This window comes from Simochromis diagramma, unplaced genomic scaffold, assembly GCF_900408965.1.
Source record: "Simochromis diagramma unplaced genomic scaffold, fSimDia1.1 OVJJ01000321.1, whole genome shotgun sequence".
In the NCBI taxonomy this organism is placed as follows: domain Eukaryota; kingdom Metazoa; phylum Chordata; class Actinopteri; order Cichliformes; family Cichlidae; genus Simochromis; species Simochromis diagramma.
In genome coordinates, this window is record NW_024386772.1 from 10046953 (window position 1) to 10074209 (window position 27257).

Sequence of the window (27257 nt, forward strand, 5' to 3'; positions counted from 1 at the left end):
TGAAACACTTCTAAAATCTGAAATCAAATACTGAAGGGGAAAAAAAAATCACACTAAATCATTTTATTAATTTTCTAATAAGAACACTACAATTTGTCATATTCTTCCTTTTTGTTTTACTCTTTCTAGAACAATTCTAAAGTTGAGGTATAAAAGGAGTTCATACAGACTCACAAGTCTGAAAACAGTGGGGGTTATATACAAGAGAAATGGAAAGACAGAGGTAGAGAGAGGGGTAAATACAAGGGAAAGAAGGGAGATACAAATTGACTAATAAAAATCAAAGAAATCAAAGGGTTAAGAAGCCATTTGGTGCTGTGGAAGTCATTTAGTCACTTACAGAATCCAAACAATCATAAGGCTGAAATGTGTCAAGGAGACATACAGTGTATGTATCAACATTACGGGATTTGGACAACTGTATTTAGGCTATATTCACTGTTTATGGTGTGGCACACAAAAAGAGATCTTCAGATTAAATGTAAAACAATTTTTTTCTAACAAAAAACCTGAAAAGCATCAACTCCTGTTTGCAAATTTGCTGTCTGTATTTTTTGTTTTTATTAATAATGAAATTACAGGTATCTGCATTTTAGATATAACTGAGAGGCTTATTACAGCTCAAAAGAACCAATTTTGTATTTAAACTGCAATTTTCTGTTTCTTGGAATGTTTTGAGAAGGTAAAAATTTCACCAGAATTGGGGAATATTTGGAAAAGTGACTGTATAACTGAGGAAACTTGGAGGAGATTAAGAAAGGAAGTGGATCCATAAATCAATACATGAAATAAAATGTTTATAACCTCAATTCATACAGTTATCTTTCCACAGCACCAAATACAATTACATTTGTATAGCATACATTTCAACCCAAGTATGTAACAAAAGACCTAAATAATATTTTAAACTGATAGTTATTGTGAATCCTGTGATACAAAGGCCAAAAATAAACAGGCATTTCAACCAAACATCAAAACTTATATACGAAAAAAAGAAAAAAAAATTACTGAAACATTACACAAACTGTACAGTGACATCCATTACAACAGGTAGAAAAAGGCGGGGGCGTGATAATTTGGTGTGGCAATAACATTATAAGATACAGTCATATGAACTGCAATGAGTAACAAAACGAGTACTCAGGGATATCACATGTGATCAGCGTTCAAGCTCAAGTTTTGTTCTGTAACATATGCTTCAACAAAGTCTTGACTGACACTTAAATCTTCATAAGGCTTTACCTTACTATCAAAAATGCTTTGTTATTCACATAATAGCTAATGTATAAAATAGTTCCAAACAATGAAATCACCCAAAATGTTGCGGGGTTGTCTGAAATGTGGGTTAAGAGTTTTGCTACACCCAGGACTGCCTCTTTTTTGGTAACAGAGGAGAGAGAGAAGCCCTTGCCCAATTGGCCATAGAACTAAAGATAAAATAATTGTAGTTTTACTAGAAGGTATTAAAAGATGGGTAAAAAGGAGAGCATTCCTTCTATGCTCACAATCAAATTACAAGTGTGATACGACACTACTCGCCCCACAACGAAAAGCCCCAAAAATCAAATCAACTGAGGCATGACAACACCACACAGAGAGACACAGATACAAATATAATTCCCTCCTCTCCTCAAACTGAGAAGGTGGCTGTGCACCAACTTTAGAGACACAGAGTAGCATTATTACATTACTGAACTTGATATTTTTGGTTTTGGTACAACAGAAGGTTGTAGTGTGTTGCCTCGGGCTCACAAGCTTAAATGTTTCAAGATTGGGGGGAGATCTCAGCTGAACCCCATCTGGTGTGTGATCGGCTGGTGGAAGCACCCAGTCTCTATGTTTACAAAGGTCAGAGGGCACCAGCCATTTTGACTAAGACATCCCAAGAACACTGTACACACGCCCACACAGAGACACACACATCATAGCAATACATGATGCACTTTTTTCCTTTTTGGTCTGACTGTAATAATTATACCCTTTATTTTTTGTTAATAAAAATGAAGCTAAAAACTCGGAAGGTTAAATGAAAACAATATCACGCCTAGAAGTCCTACATGCATGGAAGACAGTCACGTTTCTAAATTCATGACACGTTTTGTCCCAATAACACATCAATGCCCCAAAATCTTTCCACCCTTCTTTTATCGTCATTTAGATGCTTTATTGAGCAAATTTTTGGTGGTGGCTGGTGCATTCTTGGTGAAACAGCATTAGAAAATAGCCTACAATCAAATAAACTAGTGGACAGAAAGCAAGAAGTAAAGTCTACAAGCCATCTACCAACACCCTCTATTGGTTAGCAACAAAAAGGGCTATTAGTTACATCCACTCAACCAAAGATGTTGTCCTCGCTCTGCCCTTTCCTCCTCTTCTCATCAGCCCTATTATCACTTGTCCTGCCTGGTTTAGAACAGTGATCCCCTTAACTACCCTTTTACAGGTAGAGACACCCATAACAAGGATGCTAACTTTTGTGCTTGACACATCTTTTATGTCAGCTCACTATGAAAACGACTGTAAAGTTGCAAAGTGTATGTTGTGGAAGGGTCTTTGAAATCTCCAACAGAATGAAACATCGAGCTATAAGGACCAGAAGATACAGTAGTCTCTTGTATTGAGTTGGCAGAAGGTGATCTTGGAGGAAGAGATGTGTTGACGACTACTGGGGCAGCACTTTGGTACGAGCAAGGTGAGCAGAGCTCCCTGGTGATCCGTATCAACAGTTTGGCTGTCAAATGCCAAGGCTTCAAGAGATACAGGCAATCACACACAGTTTTCCAAAGCAAAGGGTTAAGTGCAGAGGTCAACAGCACATGAACAAACTGTGTAAGTACTGTGTGAAGTTAACGTGCATATACACATAATGTACAGACATCATGATCATCTACACAGCTGGGTGAGTGGTCTTCAGAAATGTCCTTAACAGAACATGTTTTCTCAGCCTCAGTAAACTCCAACCCCCTTTCAAATCTGAGTTACGAAGCGTTGAGCATTAGGGTAGAGCTGAATTCAGAAGAGCTGGATGGAGAAGTCCTCCTAGCTACTGTTCGGCTGTCCTGTGTTCCAGCACAGTGTGTTTATGAAATGCAAATAAAGCCTTGTGTGGCCATCTAGTTGAGTAGAGAGACAAAGTAGTGAAGAGAAAAAAAAAATAAAAAAATAAAAGAGGGACTGAAGATGGTAGTCAGAGCAAACTGCGGTGGGACTGAAGTGATGGCAGGAAGAGCCAACAGATCAGTTGGAGGTGTCGGAGTGGACACTGCCAGGAGGACCGGGAGGGGAGGTAACCGAGGGGAGGTTGGTGGTGTCCTGCCAGCTGTTAGCCTGCAAAAAGCAACAGAGGAAGGATTCTACATGAGAAGGGAGGTTTTAATAAATAACAGTCTTAATCAGCTACATTTGTGCTTAGTAATCAAAGGATGCATCCGCAAGACAAAATGGTTCAAATAATAGGGAACCACTTTGTTAAAACACAGTACTGCCTCTTCCTGGTTTTCTGAATGTACTAAGTGAAGGTGCTCAAATCCAGAACATGTTTACAGTAACTCATGTTTTAACTTGCAGTGGGTATTACTGAAGTAATAGAAGTCAAGTTACCAACCTGTTTCTAAAAAAAACAATAGGTGCACAACATCAAAACAGAACACACTGATTTGTAAAACATTTAGTTTATGTACAAGTTCAAAACTGAAAAGAACTCTCCACACACACATTTGCAAAAATCAATAAATCCTGGCACATACAACCCCACATTTAATTTAAACTGGAGGGCAAAGCAAAATTTCTCTCTTTCTCTGCTGTTACTTTTCCTGCATGAAGCAAAGTTTATTTTTCTTCTTACATTCATATATTTAGTCATTTTCTTAAGTAACCAAGTCAAAAGCAAAATGAACTGAAACTCAGCGAAAGTGCTTGGATTTCATTGACCTTTAAAAAGTTGACAATTTCAACACAATTAAAATGTTCTATACTTTAAGAGCACTGTACAGAGCAGTATTCTGGCATCCCAAATACTTATTGATCAGCTACACCACATGAGGAGTTTTAAGTTGGTACTCACATCCAGGCGATGAGGGGTGTAGAGGCCACTACCTGACAACTCCTCATAGCCGCCCGTCAGGTGTGTAGCAGGGTGCAGGGTATCCACCTGTCAGAGACAAAACATTTAAAACACACACACACACACACACACACACACACACACACACACACACACACACACACACACACACACACACACACACACACACACACACACACACACACACACAGTTTAGCACAATTAGACAAATATTTTTTCCACAGACTGACCAGTGAAGTTACAGCATCCACAAACCTCTCCTGTAGGCATCAGAGCCAGACTGCACTACTCAAAAATACAGCTCATCTACTACCCTGTTTCAGTGCGAGCACTAAAATTTGCAGCTCACCAATCAGCTTCATGACTCTCCATTAAACCACTTATGGTCTGAATGAAAGACTGCAGCTGAAGCCAAAATGCAGTGCTTTACCTCCTCTTATACTGGTGCTTAACAGAAGAAATCTGTGGATCCATCCAAAACAACAAAATGACAATTCTTTTCACAGACAAGTAAAAAGAACAATTCACTTTAATAAAATCTCTTCTGCATCTACGTGAGTATGGTGCACATTACTCCTATGAATTCAACACCTTTTCCAAATGCTAGGATTCTGTATAAAATGCAAATAAAACAGAATGCAATGATTTGCAATAACTAAAATTCTATACAAGTGAAAGTTGAATGAAGATTACATATCACATACTATAATTTGGATTTTTATTGACACATGGTAACAAAATGCAGTAAAATGACAAGAAAACCACAAACCAATAAATTTAATTGGCAACAGGTCCCTTAACAGGATATGTGCATGTTTGGAGCAACATGTGCTTCGATCTAAGCAACATCCTTTTCAAGGAAAGCCTTGCTTATTTTGGAAAGACGGTGCCAAGCCACATTGTGCATGAATTACTACAGCTTGGCTCCATAATAAAAGAGTCCAGATGCTGACCTGCCCTGCCCGCAATCCAGATCTGTTACCCATTGAAAATATCTGGCAGAGAACAAACAAAAAAGTAAAATAAAGAACACCCTGAAATGTTGAGCAACTGAAATACTAAAGCAAGCAAAAATGGGTAAACAATTCCTTTTCAAAATTACAGTAACTGGAGAAGAGGTGATGCAATAGTCACAAACATGCCCTGTGTCTCTGTTTCAGCATCTGGCTTGCTGGTTTTGTACAATTCTCAATTAAATATAAGGCTTAAATTGTCTGCTGATATCTGCATTCTGTTTCGTTTACATTTTACACAGTGACCCAGTGTTTTTGGAAATGGGTTTTATATAAAGACACAGGATTTTTGGAACACTTGGGGGAAAACAAGGACTGAAAAAGGCAGGATACTGTGACACACTTGGAAATATAGGACAACCTAGACATAGAGAAACAGATGATTAACCAGAGGGACTACAGGATCAATCCCCAGACCTGGTGTGTAGGAATATACCAGCTGCATGAAGACAACTTTGTGAAGAACCCTGATGACCCCACACAGATGTTTCCATACTGAACCGGGTCCTATGCTTGCTGAACATGTGACACAAACTACATTACCTACATTTCTCATGAGTAAAGGCAAATGCTCCTCAAGGTTTCCTCTACATAGGTCTGTGTGGAGCAGGAGTCAGTGGTGATAAAGACAAAGCAGGGGAGGATATGAGGAGAGGTCAAAAGGAGCTAGCCTAAGGGAAGATATCTGGGTAAGTGGGGTGGCTAGGTTAACAGCATTGAGGGCAACTGCCAACTCCACAGCTGTCCTCAGTGCATACCTGTAGAGAGGGGGCGATGTTGAGACCCTCCCCGTTGAGGGAACGTAGGCCAAGGTAGGTGTCGCTTGTGTGAGATAAGCTGAATGACCCTGGTGACCCTGCAGGCAATGTATATCCAATAGCCAATCAGCCTCACCACGTTGTAATGGACTCAAAAGGTTACCATTGTTCAGGGACAACGCTTTGAAAATCAGGGTCATTGTTACTATTTTCTCATATTTATAAAACCTAAAGGAAGATTCTGCGCAGCATATGCTTCAGTGTCCACTAACTGGTGAAACAGCAAAACATCAACACAAATACCTTTGTGTTTTGAAATAAGTCGTTTTGTTATCTCCATGTGTAACGCCTGCACTAAACCGGTATTTCCACACCACTACAACGGGGCCTTTTAAAAATGTAGTCGACTCAGTTTCAATGTGAAAACTCCAGGATTGCGTTTTAGTCCGGATGGCCTGAAATTTAAAGCTCTGGAAATGATGACACAGACAGCTGTATTTATTCTGGGTCTGGGTCTTATTAGATGAAATTAAGACGAAATTAAGCCAAAAAGCTAATATTCTAAAGGAAAATGTATGTTTCAGTACACAGAAGCCCCAAGAAGGGAAACGATTAAATGAACCAGAACCTCTACCTAAAAAGGTCCACTTAAGCTGCTTGCATATATAAGTTTAAAGATTTTTGTAGACCACTGCAAAAACAGTTCAAGAAAAAAACGAATTAATTATGGGGGACCATTTGTGTCAGTGTATCAACAAAATCAAGTATCCTTTCTAATATGCTCTACATCCCTGTAACTTTAAATTTAAAGTCGCAACGCAAGTATTATCATGTCAGGATCTCTGTACGTACATTAACTATGAAGTAAAACATTCAACATAGCACAGGTCTGAATACACAAAGTCACAATGACAGACTGTAGATATTAATTGAGAATCTTGCACATAAAATTTGTACAACACTTCAGACAGGTGAGCGCTCAGAGCCGCATTTTATAAGCTACAGTTTAGTGCTGTCACTACTAGAGTTACGAAATGTACTAACTACATTTTACACGTGTGTATGGATGCAGTCCCATATCTACATATAGAACATATCATTAAAAAATACAAAACTATAAAAAAAAAAATACAGCAACTGGGGTAATAATGCATTATGACATAATGACATAATGCATAACATAATGCATTATGTCATTTCAATATTGCTTACAGAGCATAATATCCTGTAAGTACTGTGGCTCATTCCATTAAAAGGTAATTTATGTTTGAATGACAAAATATAATTACTTAAACAGATTGGTGAAGGAACTGCTCAGAAAATATAAGCATATAGTTTCTTGTAAAATATTTGGATAAGCAAGGTTCTCTAGAAAAATAAACAAGCTGAAGGTATGTGCCCAAATTTTCCAAATGGTACACGCAATTTTCTGTTTCAGAATGTCAAAGTGCATACTATGTTACTGCCTCAATACTGATTATTATAACTAATGTAATATGTACCAGCATACATCCTTCTTTCTATGAGATCATTTCAGAGAACTACAAACACTTAGCGTGGTAGCTGAGTGAGAGCTTATTTGCAGTTTGCATTGTGAATTTTCCTGTGAACCATTATGTCAGTCCACTATACACTCATCCTGTGGTCCAGTTATGCAAGGACAAAAGCTTATACAAAGGAAGAGAAGCTTGTTAACAAGAAAGGTGAAGCCTATGTGGGTAGAAGAAATGGAGCGTGCGGTACCTGAGTTGGGCGTTGCCGGAGAATTAGCCTGGCTGGCCTGCGCCGACACATTGGCCGCATCCACCGCTGTTTTAACTGCGTAGAGGTTCGCTTCCTCCTGAAACTTACCAATATTCTTCTTGTAGCGTATTCTCTTGTTGCCAAACCAATTAGAGACCTGAGGACCAGACAGATGTCATTTGCATTTATTTTATCTGCCGTTATTCTCATCTGTTGGCACCCCCACCCCACAATTGTTTAGTTATTCAGTCTTATTTTACTTATATAAAAAAAATGAAGGGGTTTTAAAAAAATAAAGTACAGACACTGGCTAAAATCCTGGATTAAACATCTATATAATCTCTACTCTATACCGGATAACAGTTATGTTGGCAACTCACCTGAGACACAGTGATCCCACACTTCTTGGCAAGTTCCTCCTTGGCTTCCTCACTTGGATAAGGATTAGAAAGGTGGGAGTAGAAATACTCGTTCAGCACCTCCGTAGCTTGCTTGTTAAAGTTACGCCTCTTACGTCTGAGAGACAGAGAAAGAGAGACAGGAAGATAATGACCAGTATCTTTGGAATGTGCATCTGATAAAACAATCATTTCTAAGTGCTCAGATCATTTCTGCCCACAGGAAGGTAACCAGCCAGTCAACACACAGACGATAAACATATCATGTAGACCCACACAGACAGACCTGGCATCAAGGAAGCGTGAGCGCAAAATCATCACAGCCTCACAGGTGCTCTGTTTGAGCTGCATCTGAATGGAGCTGAACTTGCGGTGGATTATGGCCACCATGCGCTCAATCTCCTTGGGAGAGATGGGCCGTGTGCGAGACTGCTCTCTCAGCAGGTTCATTACATGGTTGGTGAACTCACTACAGGCCTGGAACAAAGAGAGAGGAAGGGAGAGAGAGCAGTTGAATACTACTGTCAAAAGAAGGACAAAGCACAAATTCTGCCCAGTGCCAGTGGGATCGTTTTGAAGCATCTGCTTTCAGAGTATTCTGAATAACAATATAGCATCTGATAATAGAAATTATTAAACAAATACATTTGTTTAAAACATTTAAATTAGAAACTTTGTTCCTGTTTTAATTCCTGCACATTCTTTTTCCATGTGGACCTAAAATATATAATTTCCCAGTGCACTAGAAAATAAAACTGGACACTTCTTTTGTCCATCGTACTTTTTGTCTATTACACATCACTAGTCTTGTTGAGCAGTTTCAGAAATGTATCTTGTTTTTCAGTTATCTTGTGTTTGACCAAACAACAAAGTCACTTTTCATCTTACTGTCAAGGGTTGCCAAAATGTTTTTGTGTACAAGCAAGGAATGTGTCACATATGCATGTCCCCGATGTGCATTCAGCACAAACCTGCTCATACTTCTCCAGCTCGGAATGATATATCTGACGGATCTGGGCAAGCTTGGCTCTGTAGTCAGAGTGTTCGATGCTGCTGTCGGTGGGGGAGCCTCCGGCTGCCGCTGCAGCTGCAGCCGCTGCAGCCGATCCACCGCCCTTTTCTGGTCCTGACACACCCTCCGCTAGCAACATATTGTCCAGCCGCATGATCTGAGGATCTGGGGGGTCCTCCTCCTGCACACCTCGTATACTCAGAACTGGAAAAAAAGAGAGAGACAACGTGATTTAGGCAGATACAGTTAGCATTTACCTGTCTGAGAAAACACCTGCTAAACTACTCATCTAGATCTAAGAAAACCTGTTGGTTTAAAAAAAACAAAACAAAACAAAAAAAAAAAAAACCCACACCCACACACAGAAAAAGACAGACCATACAATTTTCTAAGCAAAGGTATACTGCTGTGGCTTATAGGAATGCACAGAAAGACAATAAATCACTGTTAAAATTCAAAGAAGTGGAGTACTGTCAAAACCCAGTCACAAGTTTCTCCCCTGAGTCATTGCTATGAATGCCTGACTGAATTCTCAATAAGCCTGAACTTCCTCTAAACCAACAGCAGAGGGCAGTGTGGTCCCTCAGTGGCACACTGCCAGAGATAAGGGCATGAGGCATGGGACCAGTAATAGGAGTGCATGTGCTGTCACTATGAGCCCCAGTGGCCATAAGTATAGTTATCAGTCGCTGCTCTCCACCACTGTATTATACCAGGACCTCTGTCAGCCTGCAGCCATGCTCTCATCTCTCTCTCCCCCTCACACATGTGCACAAACACATACTCCCTTAAAGACACCTTTGTTACAGAAAAGTTTTAACTCCAGACAACCATCTTTTCTTCAGAGCCTGGAGCTTTTAACACTTAACTAAATTCAATTTCACTTGCCCCCTTTTTTTTTTTGCCTCTCAATCATTCAACTTCAAACAGTAAGAGTAGAAACTTGGCACCACAATTTGGTGTCTCGAGCTGAACGTTTACAAACTGTTCAATTTTTTGGGAAATCTTATACATTATATTAATAACAATGCATGAATTAAAGAATCGTTTTTTATTGCTGTGATTAAAAGACTGAATTTAAAAAATAGCTATGAATGCCTATTTGACTTTAAAAGGAAAGAAAAAAAATTCTGACAGCAATTTTTTTTCTTTTAATCTTTTGACCATAAATGGTTTTAAAAAAAAAAAAAAAAAAAAAAAAATACATTCTCTGTTTCCCATCACTTTAAAGTGAATATTCTGACTGTTGGTCACAGAAATCAAGCCATTTAAGGACATCAAAAAGAAAAAGAAAAACTAAGGAATTATGTTCCCCCCCCCCCTTCCTACTAATAATAATCTAACACACCTAAGCTTTTGCACAATAGTAAAATAAATACATTTAAGGTCATATTTACATTATGATTGCAAATATTGAGTCATAGTCACATATAAAACCAGTACTGTAACCACATTCATGCTGATCTTTGTAACTTGAGACTAAAGGGAATAAAAAAAAAGAAAAAATTGAAAACAGACAAAGTTAACAGGGATTTTAAGGGAGACAGATTCTACGAGTATGGATGATGAGATTAATCCCTGTGGAAACTGAGTGGCATTAGGCACTTGTCTTCCTTAAGGATTATTCTAGTTTGTCAGTGTATCAAAGTTCAGTTCTTATGAGACCTGTGAGTCTTTACTTGGAGTCCTTAAGGGTCGCAATGAAAAACAAGTTTTCCGCAGCTGTGGAGAAGTCAAAGCTAACAAATGACTGGAGCTGTAGTGTAGGGTAACAGATGTGAAGAAATGAGGACAAAAACAGTTTTGCTTAAATTTTCCAAGTGCAATGGAGCAAATGAGTTTTTTTCTTTTTCATAACTTCTTTTTGATAAATGAGTCTGTTCCACCATTTTACAAGGCCGTAAGTAGTCAAGTGTCCAACTTTCCCCATTTCCTACCCTTCACTTTTTTATTTCTTGTTCCTTCTTGCCTTTTTCTTTTCCCTCTGCTTAGGTCTCTTCTCTCTCCAAGGCACATTCCTGCTCTGCTGCTCCCCCATCTCAGGGCTCAGGAATGCAGCAGACCCAGCCGCCTGAACTAATGACCCTGATTCGCCCATCTCTTTCCCTCCTCTTTTTCCTTTCTTTTCTGTAATTCACAAAAGATCTGTACAATTTTTAGCTATGTGAAGTATATCCAAATTGCATATCAATGGCAAGATCTTTTTTGTATCCAATATATTAATGGTTACGCAATTATTAGTGTTGCCTAAGTTTTATGTATGCCGATTATAACTACATAACTATGTGTAGTTATGCTTTGTTCTTTACAGCCCATTTACAGAGATGTACAACTGACCTACAGTTAAGAGGGCAACTGTGGCTCTTGAAGCTTCTCACCTCTTTCCCCCTCCCTTTTGCCCCCACTCATTATGGCCCCCCAGCTGTAGCCTAATGCCCCTACATTCCCCTAATTACTCCAATTAAGCTGTGATTATCCAGAATCACACTCATGCACAGTCTAGTGGTCTAGTGGTATTATAGCATCTGTTAAGATGAGTTAATATACCACGCAGAAGAGAACCATATGACACAGACACATATAAAGACTTTTTAAAGAATAATTTAAAAAGTCCTTGACTCCGAAGCCACCAATACAACTCGTGAAAACTAGAAACAACAAAGAGTCTTCAGGTCTGAAAGCTGGCTGCATATTAGAACCTAAACAGTGTTTCCATTTGATCAAATGTATCCCAATACCCGACTGGGTCTATTACCGAGAAGCTAAAACTCAGCAGTGCTATAAGTAATAATACTTAAATTCACCTTTAAAAAAAAAAAATAGTAAGACTGCTTAAGGCCCATACGCTGCATTCAAAGATCTTAGAAATCACACTATTATGCACACGTTACCAGCCAAGCTGGGCGGTGTGGTATTGAGAGACGAAGCGAGCAACACATACTATGAAATATTCAGGGTATCCAGCTGGGCTTTCACTGCATACATAATCATTCTCATTTCTGCACAGCCAATGTGGAAATGGTGTGCTGTGCAGACAACACAATATATGAAGTGCTGCAGGTAAGGGTGAACAACCTAACCAGTAGTATAGTGCTGTACATTAACTGTAATGCCTTCCACACATAGGCATAGATAAGGCTTAAACGTAATCAGTATATCATTGCTCAGCTCACAGCACAAGCTTTATCCTTGTCTGTCTTTTCCCTCGCTAGCATCCCCTTTTTCACTCCGTCTCCCCAACACACATCCCCTCCCCCCTCCCTTTCAGCGCACCCCCCTCCCCACACACACACACCTCCCCCAGTGCCCCCCCCACCCCCCTGTTCTCCATTTCAGTCGAGTTCTCCATGTGAGCCGCAATCCCTCATGCTGTCAGCCCCCCCCCTCCTTCTCCCTCTCTCTGTAGACAGACAGGATTAGCATTTTAATTGCATCAGCTCCCTTGGGTATTCTCAGCCTTTCACTGGGAGAGAGCAAGGGAGCGGGAGAGAGAGGAGGATAGAGAAGGGAAAAAAGGGGGAAAAAGGTAAGGAGAGAGGGTAGAAGGAGAACCAAGGAGAATTGAAAAAAGGAGTCACAGGAGAAGATATGTGTGCGGGAGAGAAAGAGACAGGGGCCACAAATATACAGAATCATGAGTACAGACGTGCCAGAGAGCGAGGGAGCCAGAAAGGGAAAAAAAGATAGGACTGTGAAAACATCAGTTTTTCCTTTCATTATATGAAATTCAGATAAAGAGAATGGCCCATAGAAAGACCTTTTTTTTTTTTTTTTTTTACAATGAAAAAAAATTGCTACATAAATATGCTAATTTGACTTATAAAAATGCAGAAACAAATCTCAGCACCAGCTCTGGTGTTATGATAGGTAAACCCATGTATAAAAGACTAAAACTGACTGCAAGTGATAAAATAGCACCCGCGTAATAGAAATACAGTGAAGGGAAATAAGAAGTGGGGCCAATCTATCTATTAAACTACTCTTTCACTATTTTATCAGATGAAAAATAAACAAAACCTCTGGGGAAAAATAAACTTCTTCTTGAACTACCCATGACACCAAACGGCAGCTGAAAACCCTCCAGGTTGACTGATTTGATTTCCACAAATTATTTATTAAAAAACAACAGTACAGTAAATGCAAGTTTGATGAAACTGGAACAGACTCCTAATTATCTTTTGTTGGATGAGTTTGACTTTCATTCTGCAGAAAAAGAGTGAAATGTACTATTTAAGAGATCAGTTTTCAAACCATGGAATGAAATGCAAACTTTCTATTAATTAAATCCAGATCCATATATACTATATGACAAATAGTTACCTGGATGCCAAAAGCAATTTCATTACAAAACAATAGGTTATAATGATTAATGTCAATATTCACACCTAACCTCTTCTCTGTGTGAACCATTTTGATTTACCATGCAATTTTGGTAAAAAATATGGGTTGCTCAAAAAGGAAAAAAGAAGACCTGTGTGAACAAAACTGTGCCTTAGGCAGGTTGAAAAATATGGCACTCAAACTGTAAAACTAGCATTAAAAATGAATCACTTCCCTGCTGGGTTTTATGCTAAATGGATGATGCATAAAAAACAAAACTGAAAAGTGTAGTTTTACACAAAAATATTCAGTTATTCTTCTAAAAAAGGGAATGTTTTGTACTATTCAGTAATTTTAAGTTTTTTCAGATACAGGATTAATCCTGTAATCGAGTGAGTGATGTTAAAGTGATGGCATTTTTTCCATTAGGTCATATGTTACACTTACCTCAAATTTCTTCACAACTAAATTCAAATAAACCCACAACAGCCTTGGACAAGACATGGATATGCTTAATGCAACTAGAGCTATATTTGACCAAAGAAAACCAGACTTGACCAAAACTGAACCTATTCTTCAATTAAGTGTGCTCTACCTGATTTATTTACAACAACATTATTACAATTAATATTTCAGTCTTGGCATTTTATACTGAAGTTGAACTTACCAGTTTATTTAAAAGTTTACACTTGGCTTTTTGATCATATTAACGAAATTCATCACACCATTGGCTTCTTTGACAAATTGTGAACTGTTTGGATTTAAATCAAATTATTGATTAAGTAAAAGGAATTAACTACATTTGAAGCTAATACAAAGAGCTAGATATAAGTTGTGAAAACATTAAAATGTTAATAAAAACCATTCGTCTCCAAAACAATCAGGTTTTTTTAGGAAGCTGAACAACTTAAAAACATAGGCTGTGCATACAACAACCTATTTTGCTGCCAGCAATGCATAAATATGTTTTGCTACACTTAATTTTTCCTGTTGTGATGGCTACGTAGAGCCTATGGCGTAGCCTCGGCAAATGGCCAATGCCATTGCCAGTATTTGTACCTGTGCAAACTGTGGACGCGGTGAGTATAGTTACATTTCCAGGGAAGTGAAGTCAGGTTACAGTTGCGACATACCTACACTTTTCTACACATTTTACACAGGAGTATAAATCCTCTCTTTACCTCACCCATTCAAACCCAAAGTTTAGCTATTAAAAATAAGTAAATGCTAGCAGGTACGGCCTGGCTTTCCAAACATTAAACCTGGACTCTCATTGTTTTTTTTAACTAAAAGATTTAAATTAGAGAAATGGTGATTTCAGTTTGTTCAATCAACTAAGTGTATGCAACCCGCAGATATGTTTCTGTGTGGGTGATAAGAAAAGAGAAAAGAAAAAAAAAAGAGAGAGAGAGATTTACGAACTACATTTTAAAACCATTGAAGTGAGAAATATAATATAGAATAATATGAGGTTTTCTTCAATAATGAATGGCAGGTTTTCTTCTGTTACTCTAACAGCTTTAAGTTTGTATGGAATGAAAAATCAATTTTTAAAAATCTTTTTAGATTTTAAAAGAAGAAGAAAAAAAAACAGAAAAAGCTTTCTGCAAGAAGCCCCTAGCAAAACTGTGATTGCAACTTTTACAGACTGACCAGGGTGCTCCTTCGGACATGAAACTGACACGTTCAGATGCCATCAGATTAATAGAAAGGAGTGCATGTCTGAATGGGGCTTTAATGAGCCCAATCCATATGTCCATTTATACTTTAAGCAGCTCACACTAATCAGCATCTGTTTGGGTAGTTTACAAGAGTCCTGTAGCACACAGCCCCCCACACTGACACAAACACACACTGAGAGGTAAGCTGCAACACTGTGGTTTTACTAAGGTGTGAATTGGAGAATTCACACCTTTAGCAAACAACACTTCAGTCCAACACATCATCAATCAGCCCTTAATTAACTAAACAGAGAGGCTTGGACAAGGACAACAACAAATGCAACACAAACACTGAAGGATATCAATTGTGTTGTCCCTTAATGAAAGATCAACAATGCTTTTCTTTCTGTAAAATCTATATTTGTATTTTAGGTAAATAATGAAATTAATTTCAGTGACAACAATTACAAACGTAAAAAAATATTTTATATTGTATATATCTTAATCTGAAATATCAACTGTCAGAGCTGGACAATGTAACAAATTTGAATGTAATCAATGTTATGGCTTCCAACGACTATGAAGACAAGAAAATTGGGACTAACTATTGCTTTTTTGGCTTTTCAACACAATGCACTCATTTTGTTTTGAGTTATTAATCAAGCACAAGCATTTCCTGGTACATTTTAGTTCCTACCCAAAAATCCAATGATTATGAAGAGATCAAAAAGATCTATTTAGAAGAAGAAAAAAAAATCTACAAGGTTTCTACAGATGAATCTGTGGATCATTAACAGTTGTCTGTAATTGCTTTGGTCTCCAGATTTCCATGTTTTACTCCAATTTCAACACTGTCCAAATGAGTTATTAATTGGCCATCTCCCTACCAGCATAAAGGTCAAGGAATCCCTGCAAAAATCACTGTTTTTTTTTCAACACACAATAAATTTGTTTATTTGTTAAAACAATTGATAATCATGTAAACTAACTAAGATTACAACTATTCACCAACTTTTGGGATAACAGAGCAGTCATGCTTAGAGATCCAGAGATAAATTTTCAGTCCTTCAAATGTTTGCATGCGGAACAGCTGAAATAATCGAAATTTTTGAGGTCAGTCTGGTTTGTTACCCAACTATCACCACAAAACATTGTTTATTGTACATATTTATGATTTCAGGGGGAGGGATGTGCGTTCCATCTCTACTTTAAGGTTATGCTGATAACACAGACATTAAACAAGCAGACTGTGAGCTACAGTAGGTATACTGGTATTTTCTCACAGCTAGTCATCTGACAAAGCGTGAATTAAACTTCCAGCACAGTTTGTGACCAAACCAAGCTGTTATAGGAATGAATAATACAAGATGTTTTTCTAGACAACATTTTATTGGCAATAAGGTACAATACCTAAAATCTGTAATGTTTAAAGTGCATATTAAGCACAAGCGAGCAGCTGTAATTACATCTCTAATATATCCTGAGTCCAATGCATTTCTGCACATAACAAAAGACAGACATGGAAGAAAAATTTTCTAAATGTCACAGGAGGAAGAGGAGGATGACGAAGAGCACCTAAGCAGGAGGCTTGTTATAGCACTGCTAGGATCTTTCCCCAGTCAACTCTCATCAGGCCAGCTGCCTCCTGTGCTCATTAGCACAGACTCTTAAGGAGCTCCTAAAGACTTTGTGAAAAATGAACGCTCATTTGAGAGGTCGTTAATTTGCACTGTTATGCAAATTAGGTGGCAATTAAGCGATAGATCAGAAGAGCAGTGCCCATTTATAACAAGTGAACAAGCATTATGACACAGTCAGATGGTGCTAGAGCGAAGTGAGGCTACATGGTTAGTCTGAACAGGTTCAAAGTTCCACCCTTGTGAGGAACAAAACCACTGTACCTATAATATGTTTGGCTGGTCACGATAAGAATATAGCAATGGGTTTTACAGCACTATTGATTGAGTCTGTTAACCTGCACGCGCAAAGATTAGTCTACATTACAACCTGATACTGAAGCGCATACTAATCATGTTCCCAGAATATGGCTTTAATATACATTAACCAACAATGGTACAATAACTATCTACACTAATGAAGGCAGCATCCCAATGCATATTGCTAATCTAGGGTGGAACGCATAGCCCCTCCCTCTACCAGCCCTGATGTTTCTATTTCTCCTCTGCATTTATGACATGGTGTGAAATATACAAACATACTGTCTGGGACAGCAATGAGCACTGCTGCAGAGGGGTGGAAGGCACCCATCAATTGTAATTAATTGTTAATTAGTCAGGATTAGGAACTGGGCTCTGACACTCTCCCACCCCACCACCACCAAACTAGTGCAATCCAGCTGAGACCACATTTACATATCTTTAATTAAAGAGATGCCAGCTTCCTTTAAGAGCAAACCCTAAAAGAAAAGTAAGGCGCAGGCATGCTGAGAAGGAGGGCAGATGAGAGGTAGGAGACTTCCCTGTTAATGATCCTCAACAAACACTGATGGGTTACCTTGTTTGGCATAAAACTGATTCTGGGAACTAGCATGGCCTGTTACCAATATCTAAGTAATTACAAGTGTTTCGTTTCAGCAGCAGTTCTACCGGTTATCTCGCTTCAAACAAAAACAAACTAAACATAGTAGTCTTAACAGCAAAGCATTTGGCAAAATGCTTGATCTGTGTTGTCCAATGGTCTCAACTTTTCCAATAAACCCACTGTTCTGGCCATAATGTGTAAATTGTGATATTAAAACAAAACAACAAAGCACACTCAACCCAGAAAAAAGGGGTACATCCACTAGAGAAAATTCTCATTTCCACCAAAGAGAAACCACTCCCATTGGTGACAACTCTGTCAGAAGGGCCTTCAGAGGGGGAAAAAAAGAAAAGAAAACATACACTGAGAAGTCCATTGGCCCGCACACCATTAGGCCTCTGGCTGAAGGTTGGAGAGCTCTGACTCCCCAGTTAGAGTTAGGCTATGTGCGTGTGGGGTGGGGGTGTCTGTCAGGTCCAGGGGTCTGTGTGATATTAGCCGTCTGCCAATCTGGCTTGGGGAATGGACACCAAGTAATTACTCCTTCTCTTACTGCCTCATCAATCTCCCTGTATCACTCCTGCACCCCCTCAACACACACCCTTATCTTTTTTCATCCTTTTCTGCAAATGAGCCAGGCAAAGAAAAAAAAAAAAACAATTGAGTGGCAGGACAACACAAATCAAAGCAGATTCCTGAAAAGCCCATCTAATAGTCCTGTACTGATGCATAGTGAAGGTAACTATGAAACAGACTTTTTAAAAGAGAGATCACTGGGTTTTTTTGATCAAGTGAGAAAGAAGTTCACCTATTCTCTTTTCAGATTGGACAGATGATAGAACTGAAAATGTAAATTTGGTAGTTTCACCTACATTACATTTTAGTCACAATCAATTTCTTATCTTCTTAATGCTTTTGAGTTTAAAAGATTGCATGCTTCTCCTCATAAAAAATAATGAAATGCTTCCCTCAGGTTTCTAACAACACATAAAATGTTATGGCTGTTCAAAAATGGGCTCTCTGAAAACTAATAATAATTAAGTCTCTTTAATGAGGCATGGTATTCACTAGACTTTGAAGAACTGTACTCAGTCTGTAGAATACAAACATATAAATCATTCATGTGGTTATAAAAGGGATTTTCCTTTACAATAATGGGAATATTACCAACTTGATTACACCACTGTGTGACATTCTGTTGTTAGATTTTATGCATGGTCAGGTCCAAAACAAAAAGTTTTTAAAATTAAAGTTAGATTTCTCAAGTTTATAAGGTGTTTAGCCCGGTGGCAAATAAACGTGTAACAACTATGTGCGACATTTACTCGTGTTGTTTTAGTGTTTTTACAACAACAACAAACAGGTCGTAATTCACTTAATATGTCAGTGGGTCCATTTGGATTGTGAAATGACATTGTAATGCAAAGAGGTACCTTGAATAATGCAAATAAACTGAAGGTAATAATTTAATTAATGAATTAAAGGACTCTCGCCCGATGACTGACTGAGGCACAAACACTGCACTGGTGTGTCATAAGTTATAGGTAAAAGATAAGGCATGAACAACTTTAACAGTTTATTAAATACCTTAAGAGCTCTGGAAACAACAACAATAATTATAAACATGGGCATGAGTTATAAAATGCCTGAAAATTAAGACTCTTTAGTCACTCCATTTTTAGAATAGAAAAGTTTTTTTTTTTTTTTTTTAAATGTGCAGGAAAATGGATTGGAAATGTGGCAGAGCCAAACACCAATTAACCGGTTCCCATAACGCATTGTTTGAATACTGGCACAACTGGGCACGTACCAGAGTAACCGGCTCAGGTTAGCATCACACTGGCTAATAAACTTGATGTTAAATCCTTTTTGTTGTTGCTGAAAGGATTGATGGCCCATAAGATTTGATAATAGATACTTGCATATGATTCACATCCATTAGGGCCAACAATTAGGGGCCAGCAATTTCAGTCTTAGCCAGGTAGCACGGTAGTTAGCTTCTTATAAATGGTGGCAAACTAACTCATGGCACTATGCCACAGAGTTGTTTATCAGACAGCTTATCAACAAGAGTGGCAAGTGTTGGAGTGTGAACTTGTCCAAGTGAGTGGGAGGAGGGAGAGGCTCATTATACCGCTGTGTTGTCTCCAAGCCTAAAAACTATACAGCTCAAATTTCACTTGAAACTCTATTTTTGTTTTCATTTAAAACATTTCCAAAAATAAACAACGTGAATGTTCATGCTTGAAAAACAGGGACTTGAGAAGGTTATCAAAACAGAGTGAGTGACAGATTCACTGTTGTCATGTGTAAAGCACAAGGAATGCATAAAAGTGAGGAGAAATGCCTGAAACATGCCCGAACTGAATTTAAAAAAAAAAAAGAAAAAAAAAAAAAAAAAAAAACTTCTGAGAGTGAACTGCAGTAGCTTGTGAGAGATTTTGGCATAAGCTGTCCCATTGCACCAAGAGCTATTTTTACAGCAAATACCCATGAGAGCAAGGGGGAACAGAACTGAGTTGAAGCAAAGCCACTGGTTCTCAACTTTGATAATTTCTAGTCTCTTTCCAAGTGCTTTAATTTCTTTTTTTTAAAGTGTATCTTTAAAAAAAGTATTAACAAGAATCAAATTTCACACAGACGGAGGTCATGTTTAATGTGAGAGCTCAGGACAACGCATGCACTGTTGAAAATAAGGGGTGTTTTGGGGTGGTGGCGGTGGGAGGGTGGGGGATACTGGCATTTGCGCAGAACATTTCCTTTACAATGAAAACAATCTAACCAACTGCAGCACTCAAAGGAATTCACCTCCCATCCCCCATGCCCCACCTCCCCTCCTCCACCACCACCATTACATTACCATATCAAAGCCCCGAGTTCAGAGCAAGTCTTCTCTTTCAAGAATGGGAGCGAGGCAGAGAGCGGGAGGGGGAGAGGACAAGACCGAGGCAGTAGGAGTAGACCCAAGACTGAGTTCGCTTTTATCCCTCTTTGGTGTGCGAGTATATGTGCAAGGGAGACAGAGTGTGTATGCGGGTGTGCCAGCTCAAGTCTATGTTTGTTAGCAAAAAAACACTGTAGAAAAATCAGTGGAGATACTAAAGGACTACTGACTGAGTCTTTCACAAGCTGCAATGAAGAGAAGTCAATTCACATTCCAGAGGCAGACAATGGGGCCTACAGGGGGTCTGAGTAGCAGTGAAATGCCAAAGCAGGTACACAGTGCAGTTAGGAGGGCACTTTGTGGCAGATGGCCAGCAGAGTACAGGCAAAGCCACAGATCTCTATATCTCTTTGCTGCCATATTCACCTCAAGCATTAATCTATTGTTAACCTACCCTTATTCCTTGGTCTGTTTTTCTGCTCAGTTTACTGTACAAGTACTCATAGACCCTCTCTGTAGTTTGCAGGGAGACTAAATGTGAAAATCAAAGTGAATGGCATTAGGGTAAATAAGACCACTGGTTGCCTGGGAAACAGTGTACCCTGCCCCACTCACTCAAGCCTAGCCTTTACTTTTCTCCAATCACTGGAGAGCAATAATACATTATTGACAGAGGGCCACAACAGGCAGCAGTGCAGCATTTTCAAATTGTATTTGAACAACAGAGGCTTACAGTTAAAAGATACACAAAGACAGAGACAGAGAGAAAAGCATACAGAACACACGAAGGGAGAGAAACTGACAGAGAGAGTCAGGGGGAGAAGATTCGAAAACCCACACCATTCAAACTAACATAACCATCAATCTGCCATCCATCCCTGGCCTCCTCCTTTGAACGACACTAAAATCTGTCAGATAGCTGACTGGAATAGCTAACAAGATGAGAATAAGCAGCGTGTTTACTTTGAATACACATATACGTAGGTAATAATTTGCATCAGATTATGTGTATTTTAAAGTCAGCATTATTTGTTAAGATGGTGTCACAGTAGTAGCTTTTTAATGTTGTGTTTGGGTAAGAGTACTGCATTTATATGCATAGCAATTTATTCCAAATATACAATTACCCTACACTGTGTGGTGTAGCAGTTTTTATATAGTGGTGTAGAGAAGAAAATCTTTGTACTGAAATGGCATAACAATTTGACTGTAAAGCAATAACCCCTGTGAAGTTTTTCATATCTGCCGGCTTCTGAACAGCTGTGCATAAGCTTTCTATCTGGAACAGGTTTGATGATTTAAACGCAATATAGTGGTTTGTACTAGTAGTACTTGTAGGTGTTTTCCATGCCTTAATATAACAAACATTGTTGACATCAAATCAACTGAGACCATTTTTTGTCCCAAATGTTTATCATCTGGGAACTTACCAAAATGTAAAACTGTGACTGTGTTGCCACAGATGAAACGTGGTAACCAAGTTACAGTCCAATAAGTAAGATAACAGTTGTTAGCATGTTCTGCAAAAGGTTCTGCAGGACTCAAGTTTCAAAGGCACTAATCCACTAAGAATAGTTTCAGCTGGTCAGAGCAAAGTCTGGACGGTAGCCAAAAATAGGTTGAAGAAACTGTAAATACAAGGCCGGAACATACAACACTAAAGCACACATAACACACACACACAATGTGTGTTTAATACCTGACAATAAATACTATCAATACAGTTGTGTGTGGCACCATTATAACGATAACTTGGTGCTGGGGAATCTGGAAAAGATGCACTATATCTCAACACTGCTACAATTTGTGCAGAGTGGAGAACACAGTAAGGAGTGAAGTAGAAACTTACCCGTCTTCTCTTTGATCTCACAGAGAACACTGAAGAGGGCTGGCTTCATTCTGTGACAGTTCAGGGCATGCTTCCTGTAAAAGAGAAGAGGGAATAAGAGGGGGAGAGAGCGAGGAGGATTACAATAAACAGACCTCCATCTCAAGTCATTCCATGTCCTCCTCTATAAAACAGGTAGAGGAGCTGTATGTATTATGAATAGAGCATTTCAAGAATGCCATGCAACTCAGTGGGACAGTCATATTGTTTAAAGGCATTTTCAGTAGCCAAATGCATTTGTCGGTGCAAAAAACATTCCTGATGCATCAATCCGAACTAGCAAGAGTAATGTTGTCATTTGAATGCTTTGCACTATGGGGCAGGTAATGATGCCAAACCTCAAGGTCATCATTACTGAGCACCAGATTTCAGAGTTAATACACACTAATCTAATTTCTTCCTCTTAGAGAAATACTTGTTCCATGATAGTAGACAGTGAGTTGATAGAGATGACTAGGATTAAAATGCAATTTTAATTTAATCAGAGGCATTCTCTTTATTGCCAGACAGGCTAACGGCAATTAAATGAGATAAGGCAAAACTTCTACACTTCAATGTAATCAAATAATCAAAACACCTCAGCAACAGAATTTCCTGCCAAAAAACATCCATGCACCCACACACACACCCATACAGCTCATTAAAAACTGCAAGGATGGAGAAAAGCCCTGATCCTACTACGACCCTAAATGACTTTACACCATTGTTTCATATCTGAACTCTTTTACTGGCAGTGTACAATTAGTGTACAGAAAGAGTGAGTCTGTTAGTTGCTGAGCGAATATGGAGCTATAGTTCAAAAGTTTGTATTCTTTTCCCCACGCATCTGTAATTAACAAAAACATGTTAATTACAGTAAGCATGCAGTAGACTACTGTGCCCTGTTAATCAAGTTGAGATGGTCATGGAGGTGTTCTTAATGCCCCCCTCAGTGCTCTTGCAATATTTAATTATCTTGGAATAATGGATGTAAATTTGTGCACCATGTGTATTTTTAAAGATTTGACCTATAAATTAATAAATCCATTTGGATGTGTTCAATGGGGAGTTCCACAAATCACCACAGTTACCATTTATAGTAAAAATGGGTTTAAATAGCAACAATGTTGATATGCAATTACATGAGCAATATACAGTTAATTTAGGTGATAAACAGCAAAGTCAACATGAAGTCTGTTAATAATGAGAATGAATTATGATCCTCCTTATAATAAAGAAATAAAGCATTTCTTTCCATACAACATCACTGATGACACATTCAAAACAACCACATATGAATATGATTTGGCTACACCTGACCTCAACACCAATTCCAGTTGTGAATCTTCACTGCAGTATTAATGAGGGGACTAGAAAATAGTGCACCCACTGTGCAAGCTGTTATATGTGTAAGGTATGTGTCTAGCACTAAATGTGTAATTTTATCCACCAATTCAGTCACTGCTGGATTTGAGTTGGGGGGAGGGCTGCCTTCAGCATGGTGGGTATGAGCACGAGGGGGAGAAGGGGGTGCTCATGCGGTCCTGTACTGACCTGTGCTGGAAGTTGAGTGGCAGGCCACCCCCTGCCATGCCCCCCCCCTGCTCTCCCTCCCTCTGTGGGGTCGTCTGATCCACCCCAATGCGCCGGCGATTCCTCTGGCCAGTATCTGAACATATGGCGACAGGGTGAGAGGATGAGGGTGGATGGTGCGCAGGAAGTGTACTCTGCAACACCGAGTTCTTGCACTGCCCTGGCCACTCCCCATCCCAACACACTGCCACCCTGCATGACAGGGACGTCATGATCACATGCGAGCCCCCTCAGTAATTAGTGGATCATAACTGAAGGAATGATAGATGTGTGGGTGGCAAACTTTTTCAAAGTTAAGAATTATGTTGATAACAGCCATGGCATCTGCTTTGTATTAACAAATCTATGTGTATCAACATGGTCTGTGTTAGCCTGAATCTGATTATGTTTTAGTCTGTTACGTGAGATGTAAAATAGAAAACAGCCAAACAAATACAGACTAACTGCAAGCAAGACTGTCAGTTAATGTTGAGCATACGGTTCTGAAGGTGTTTTATCCTCAGAAACGCCAGACTGTTATTAGCAGGAGTTTAGATCAATACAAGCACACAGGCAGGGACACCTCTGGCACTTCCGCAAGCAGCCACACCTTTAATTTATTTTTCAGAAAACCCTGTTAACACCTCAAAATAATTGTGTTACATGATTTCCAAAACTATATTTGGCTTTTTAAATACAAATACTCATTTTAGACATTATCTTACAGAAAATGACTCAACCTTTTTAAAATTTCAACAAAAATTCTAAGTTGAAGAAACAAAGTAGGAAGGGAAAAAAATTAAACCTTAAAAAGGAAAAACGAATGTAAAAATGTTTGAATTAATGAAGTGAAGCCCAATTAAGTCTTCAAACTTTTAGTGAAGAAAGGTAATATCCCAATGATCATAGGCTGCCAGTACAGCATCATCCCTCCCCCTCACCACCATCTCATTAATAGAAACTCGATTTGCGGACAGCTGCACTCGCGTACACATTATAGGAGAATTGATTGCACCCAGCACACAATGAAAAGGATGAACACCAGGGAGGGAGGGAGTGAAAGAGGAGTGAATTAATTAAGAGAACCAGGTGGTCAAATGTTGGGTGGAAAATCACTAGCTAATGACACATCACACTGTGGCCACAGTGTTGCAGTGGACGATTGCCTATTGTTGAAATACTGACGCTTCTTTTGAAACTGACCTTGTGCTCCTCAAGCCACATGGCAAATGAGTGTGGGTCAGTCACTCAGTGCAACGCACCATTTCTATAGGAATCATGCTTAAAAAGATACCTCTAACACAAACATCATTTGATGCATCATTTCAGTGAGTAATTGCTGTCACAGACGGCACTTGGCTAGTCTGTAAAATTGACTAATCCTTTACCTTAATTTATCCACTCATTTGCACTTCAATACCCAATTTTACTGACACTAATTTGATGTAAACAACATTTCAGATACATACTGATAATTATTCTAATCTAATTTAGAATAGTAATGTTTAAAATGCACAAAAGATTTGGCATCATAACCAGAAGACATAATTACCCTTAACTATGGCAACTTGCAAAAAATCCACCATCTTAAAAAGCATTTTTACTTTTGGTAATTCTGCGCCATCGATTCATAAATTTTCCTAAGATGCAGTGGGCAGAGGGTTTTTATATATAAACATATAAAGTTATTACAAAGTATATTTCAAGTTATTTTAAAACAATTTTTCCATACAACGAAAGTACAGGTAAGGCTGCACCAAAGTGTCTATGTGTGCGTTTTAAACGGCAACGACTGACCCAGAAATGGGGTAGTTCTTAAATCTGATACTTCATTGATTACCCAGTTAAGATTAACGATAGCCCCCTAACGTTATTTTAACCATATGGGCATGTATACAAACTACAGTTTGAAAAAACAAAACAAAAAAGCCAATCTGAAGTAACAAAGAGCTTCTAACAAACTACAACACTGTAATGACACTATTCGAGAGATATTCTAAATGTACTTTAACGTTACTGCTTTAGCTGCAAAATACACTGTAACGTGAAGTTGCATTAATGTTGCAATTACGCATTACCTTACGTGAATGTTTCACACAAACAAACGAACCTAAAAACGAAGACATACAACTCACTTTAGCTTAGCTATCATGTGTGGAAAATGGCTCTTCGGTTGTCTTACCTGGCCTGTGCTTCGTCCAGGCTTTCGTCAGTGATGGCCATTATTTGCTGTAGGATATCCCCTATGTCTTGTTGAGGCTGACCGAGGGACTGTTGTTTTCTGACCGAGTCTGGGTCACCAACATCGGCTTGTGCTAGTCCACCTAGTCCGGTGAGACCCGTCATCATCCTGGTCTGGTCATCCATACTTTCAAAGGAAACTCGCCGTTTTCCTCCGTCGAAGAATACACACAAATAGCTAGCCTATTAGCTAGCCAGCAAAGTATTTTCTACGACAAATCATACAACACCGCTTACGGTACCGACAGTGACGATCAGCAAATAATTGGGGGCTGTTGTCATAAAACAGACTATACAAATACGCTTTACATTCGTTTGTCTTTTCCCCCCTCCAGTCAATAAACGCGGCCAGGCTAAAGTTAGCTAACCACCGACTGAAAAGCAGCTAGGTTAGTAGCTGTAGCCCAGCAGAAAAGCAGCAGCAGGGACACACATGCACAGACTGTGTGAGCTTGCCAACAGCGTCTCGCACATTGTCGGAAAAAATGTAAAGCGAAAAAATAAAAGCACGGACGGACACGCGGGTATTAAAAATAAAATCCACCAATTCAAGAAAAAACAAAACGGGATTAATAGAGTTTCAGATCATGTAGCTCCAATCCGAAATCTCCTATCAAAACAGACTACGGTTTGCCATTGTTGTTGATGTCGCGCGAGTACGTGGGATGTTCTTATCTGCGCGAGTGGTGTGAGTCGCCTTGACCATTAAACTCATAGCACCACAGAGTGCGAGCTAGCGGGTGGGTCCATTAGCAGCCCATATAGTACAACAAGAACGAAAGCTAATGATATAGATAACCTCACTACACTGCCACATTACATTTAAAGCACATGCTTCCAGATACTAAAACTGGATTATTCCTTCAGGTGACCAAGCTCATCTCGTGCACGACCTTTACAAATTGATAGCCCCTTACGTCACCAGAACTGCTTGTTCTATTGTAATTGGTTAAAGCTTTTTTTCTCCCTCACTGATATCGGGTAAAATCATGCACATTTAAATGTCAGGGATGGGGATATTGATGTATATATATATATATAAAACAAACACTGTAAATAAAACAAATAAATAAGGTGTTACCGCCTCAGTGACTGTGCCATGTTATATTTGTTGGACCAAGTGCAAAGTATGCTGGTGCATGCTACTAAAAAGCCACAGTCTA

General features: G+C 38.9%; 1 protein-coding gene across 2 annotated transcripts; it reads right to left on the reverse strand.

The window, feature by feature from the left end:
- Window positions 1–48: 48 nt before the first annotated feature.
- On the reverse strand, window positions 49–26979 carry pbx4 (pre-B-cell leukemia transcription factor 4). Of its 2 annotated transcripts, XM_040040473.1 has the most exons (9): window positions 26036–26147; window positions 23836–23950; window positions 22264–22337; window positions 8968–9212; window positions 8283–8473; window positions 7979–8114; window positions 7599–7755; window positions 4064–4150; window positions 49–3327 (listed from the first exon to the last, which is right to left on the reverse strand). In XM_040040473.1, the coding sequence occupies exons 2-8, from the start codon at window positions 23871–23873 to the stop codon at window positions 4107–4109; spliced, it is 885 nt and encodes a 294-aa protein (XP_039896407.1). In that variant the 5' UTR covers window positions 23874–23950; window positions 26036–26147; the 3' UTR covers window positions 49–3327; window positions 4064–4106. The 2 variants fall into 2 exon arrangements, with proteins under 2 accessions (XP_039896407.1, XP_039896401.1); XM_040040467.1 differs by lacking the exon at window positions 23836–23950 and having other exon boundaries at window positions 26036–26979.
- Window positions 26980–27257: the final 278 nt, after the last annotated feature.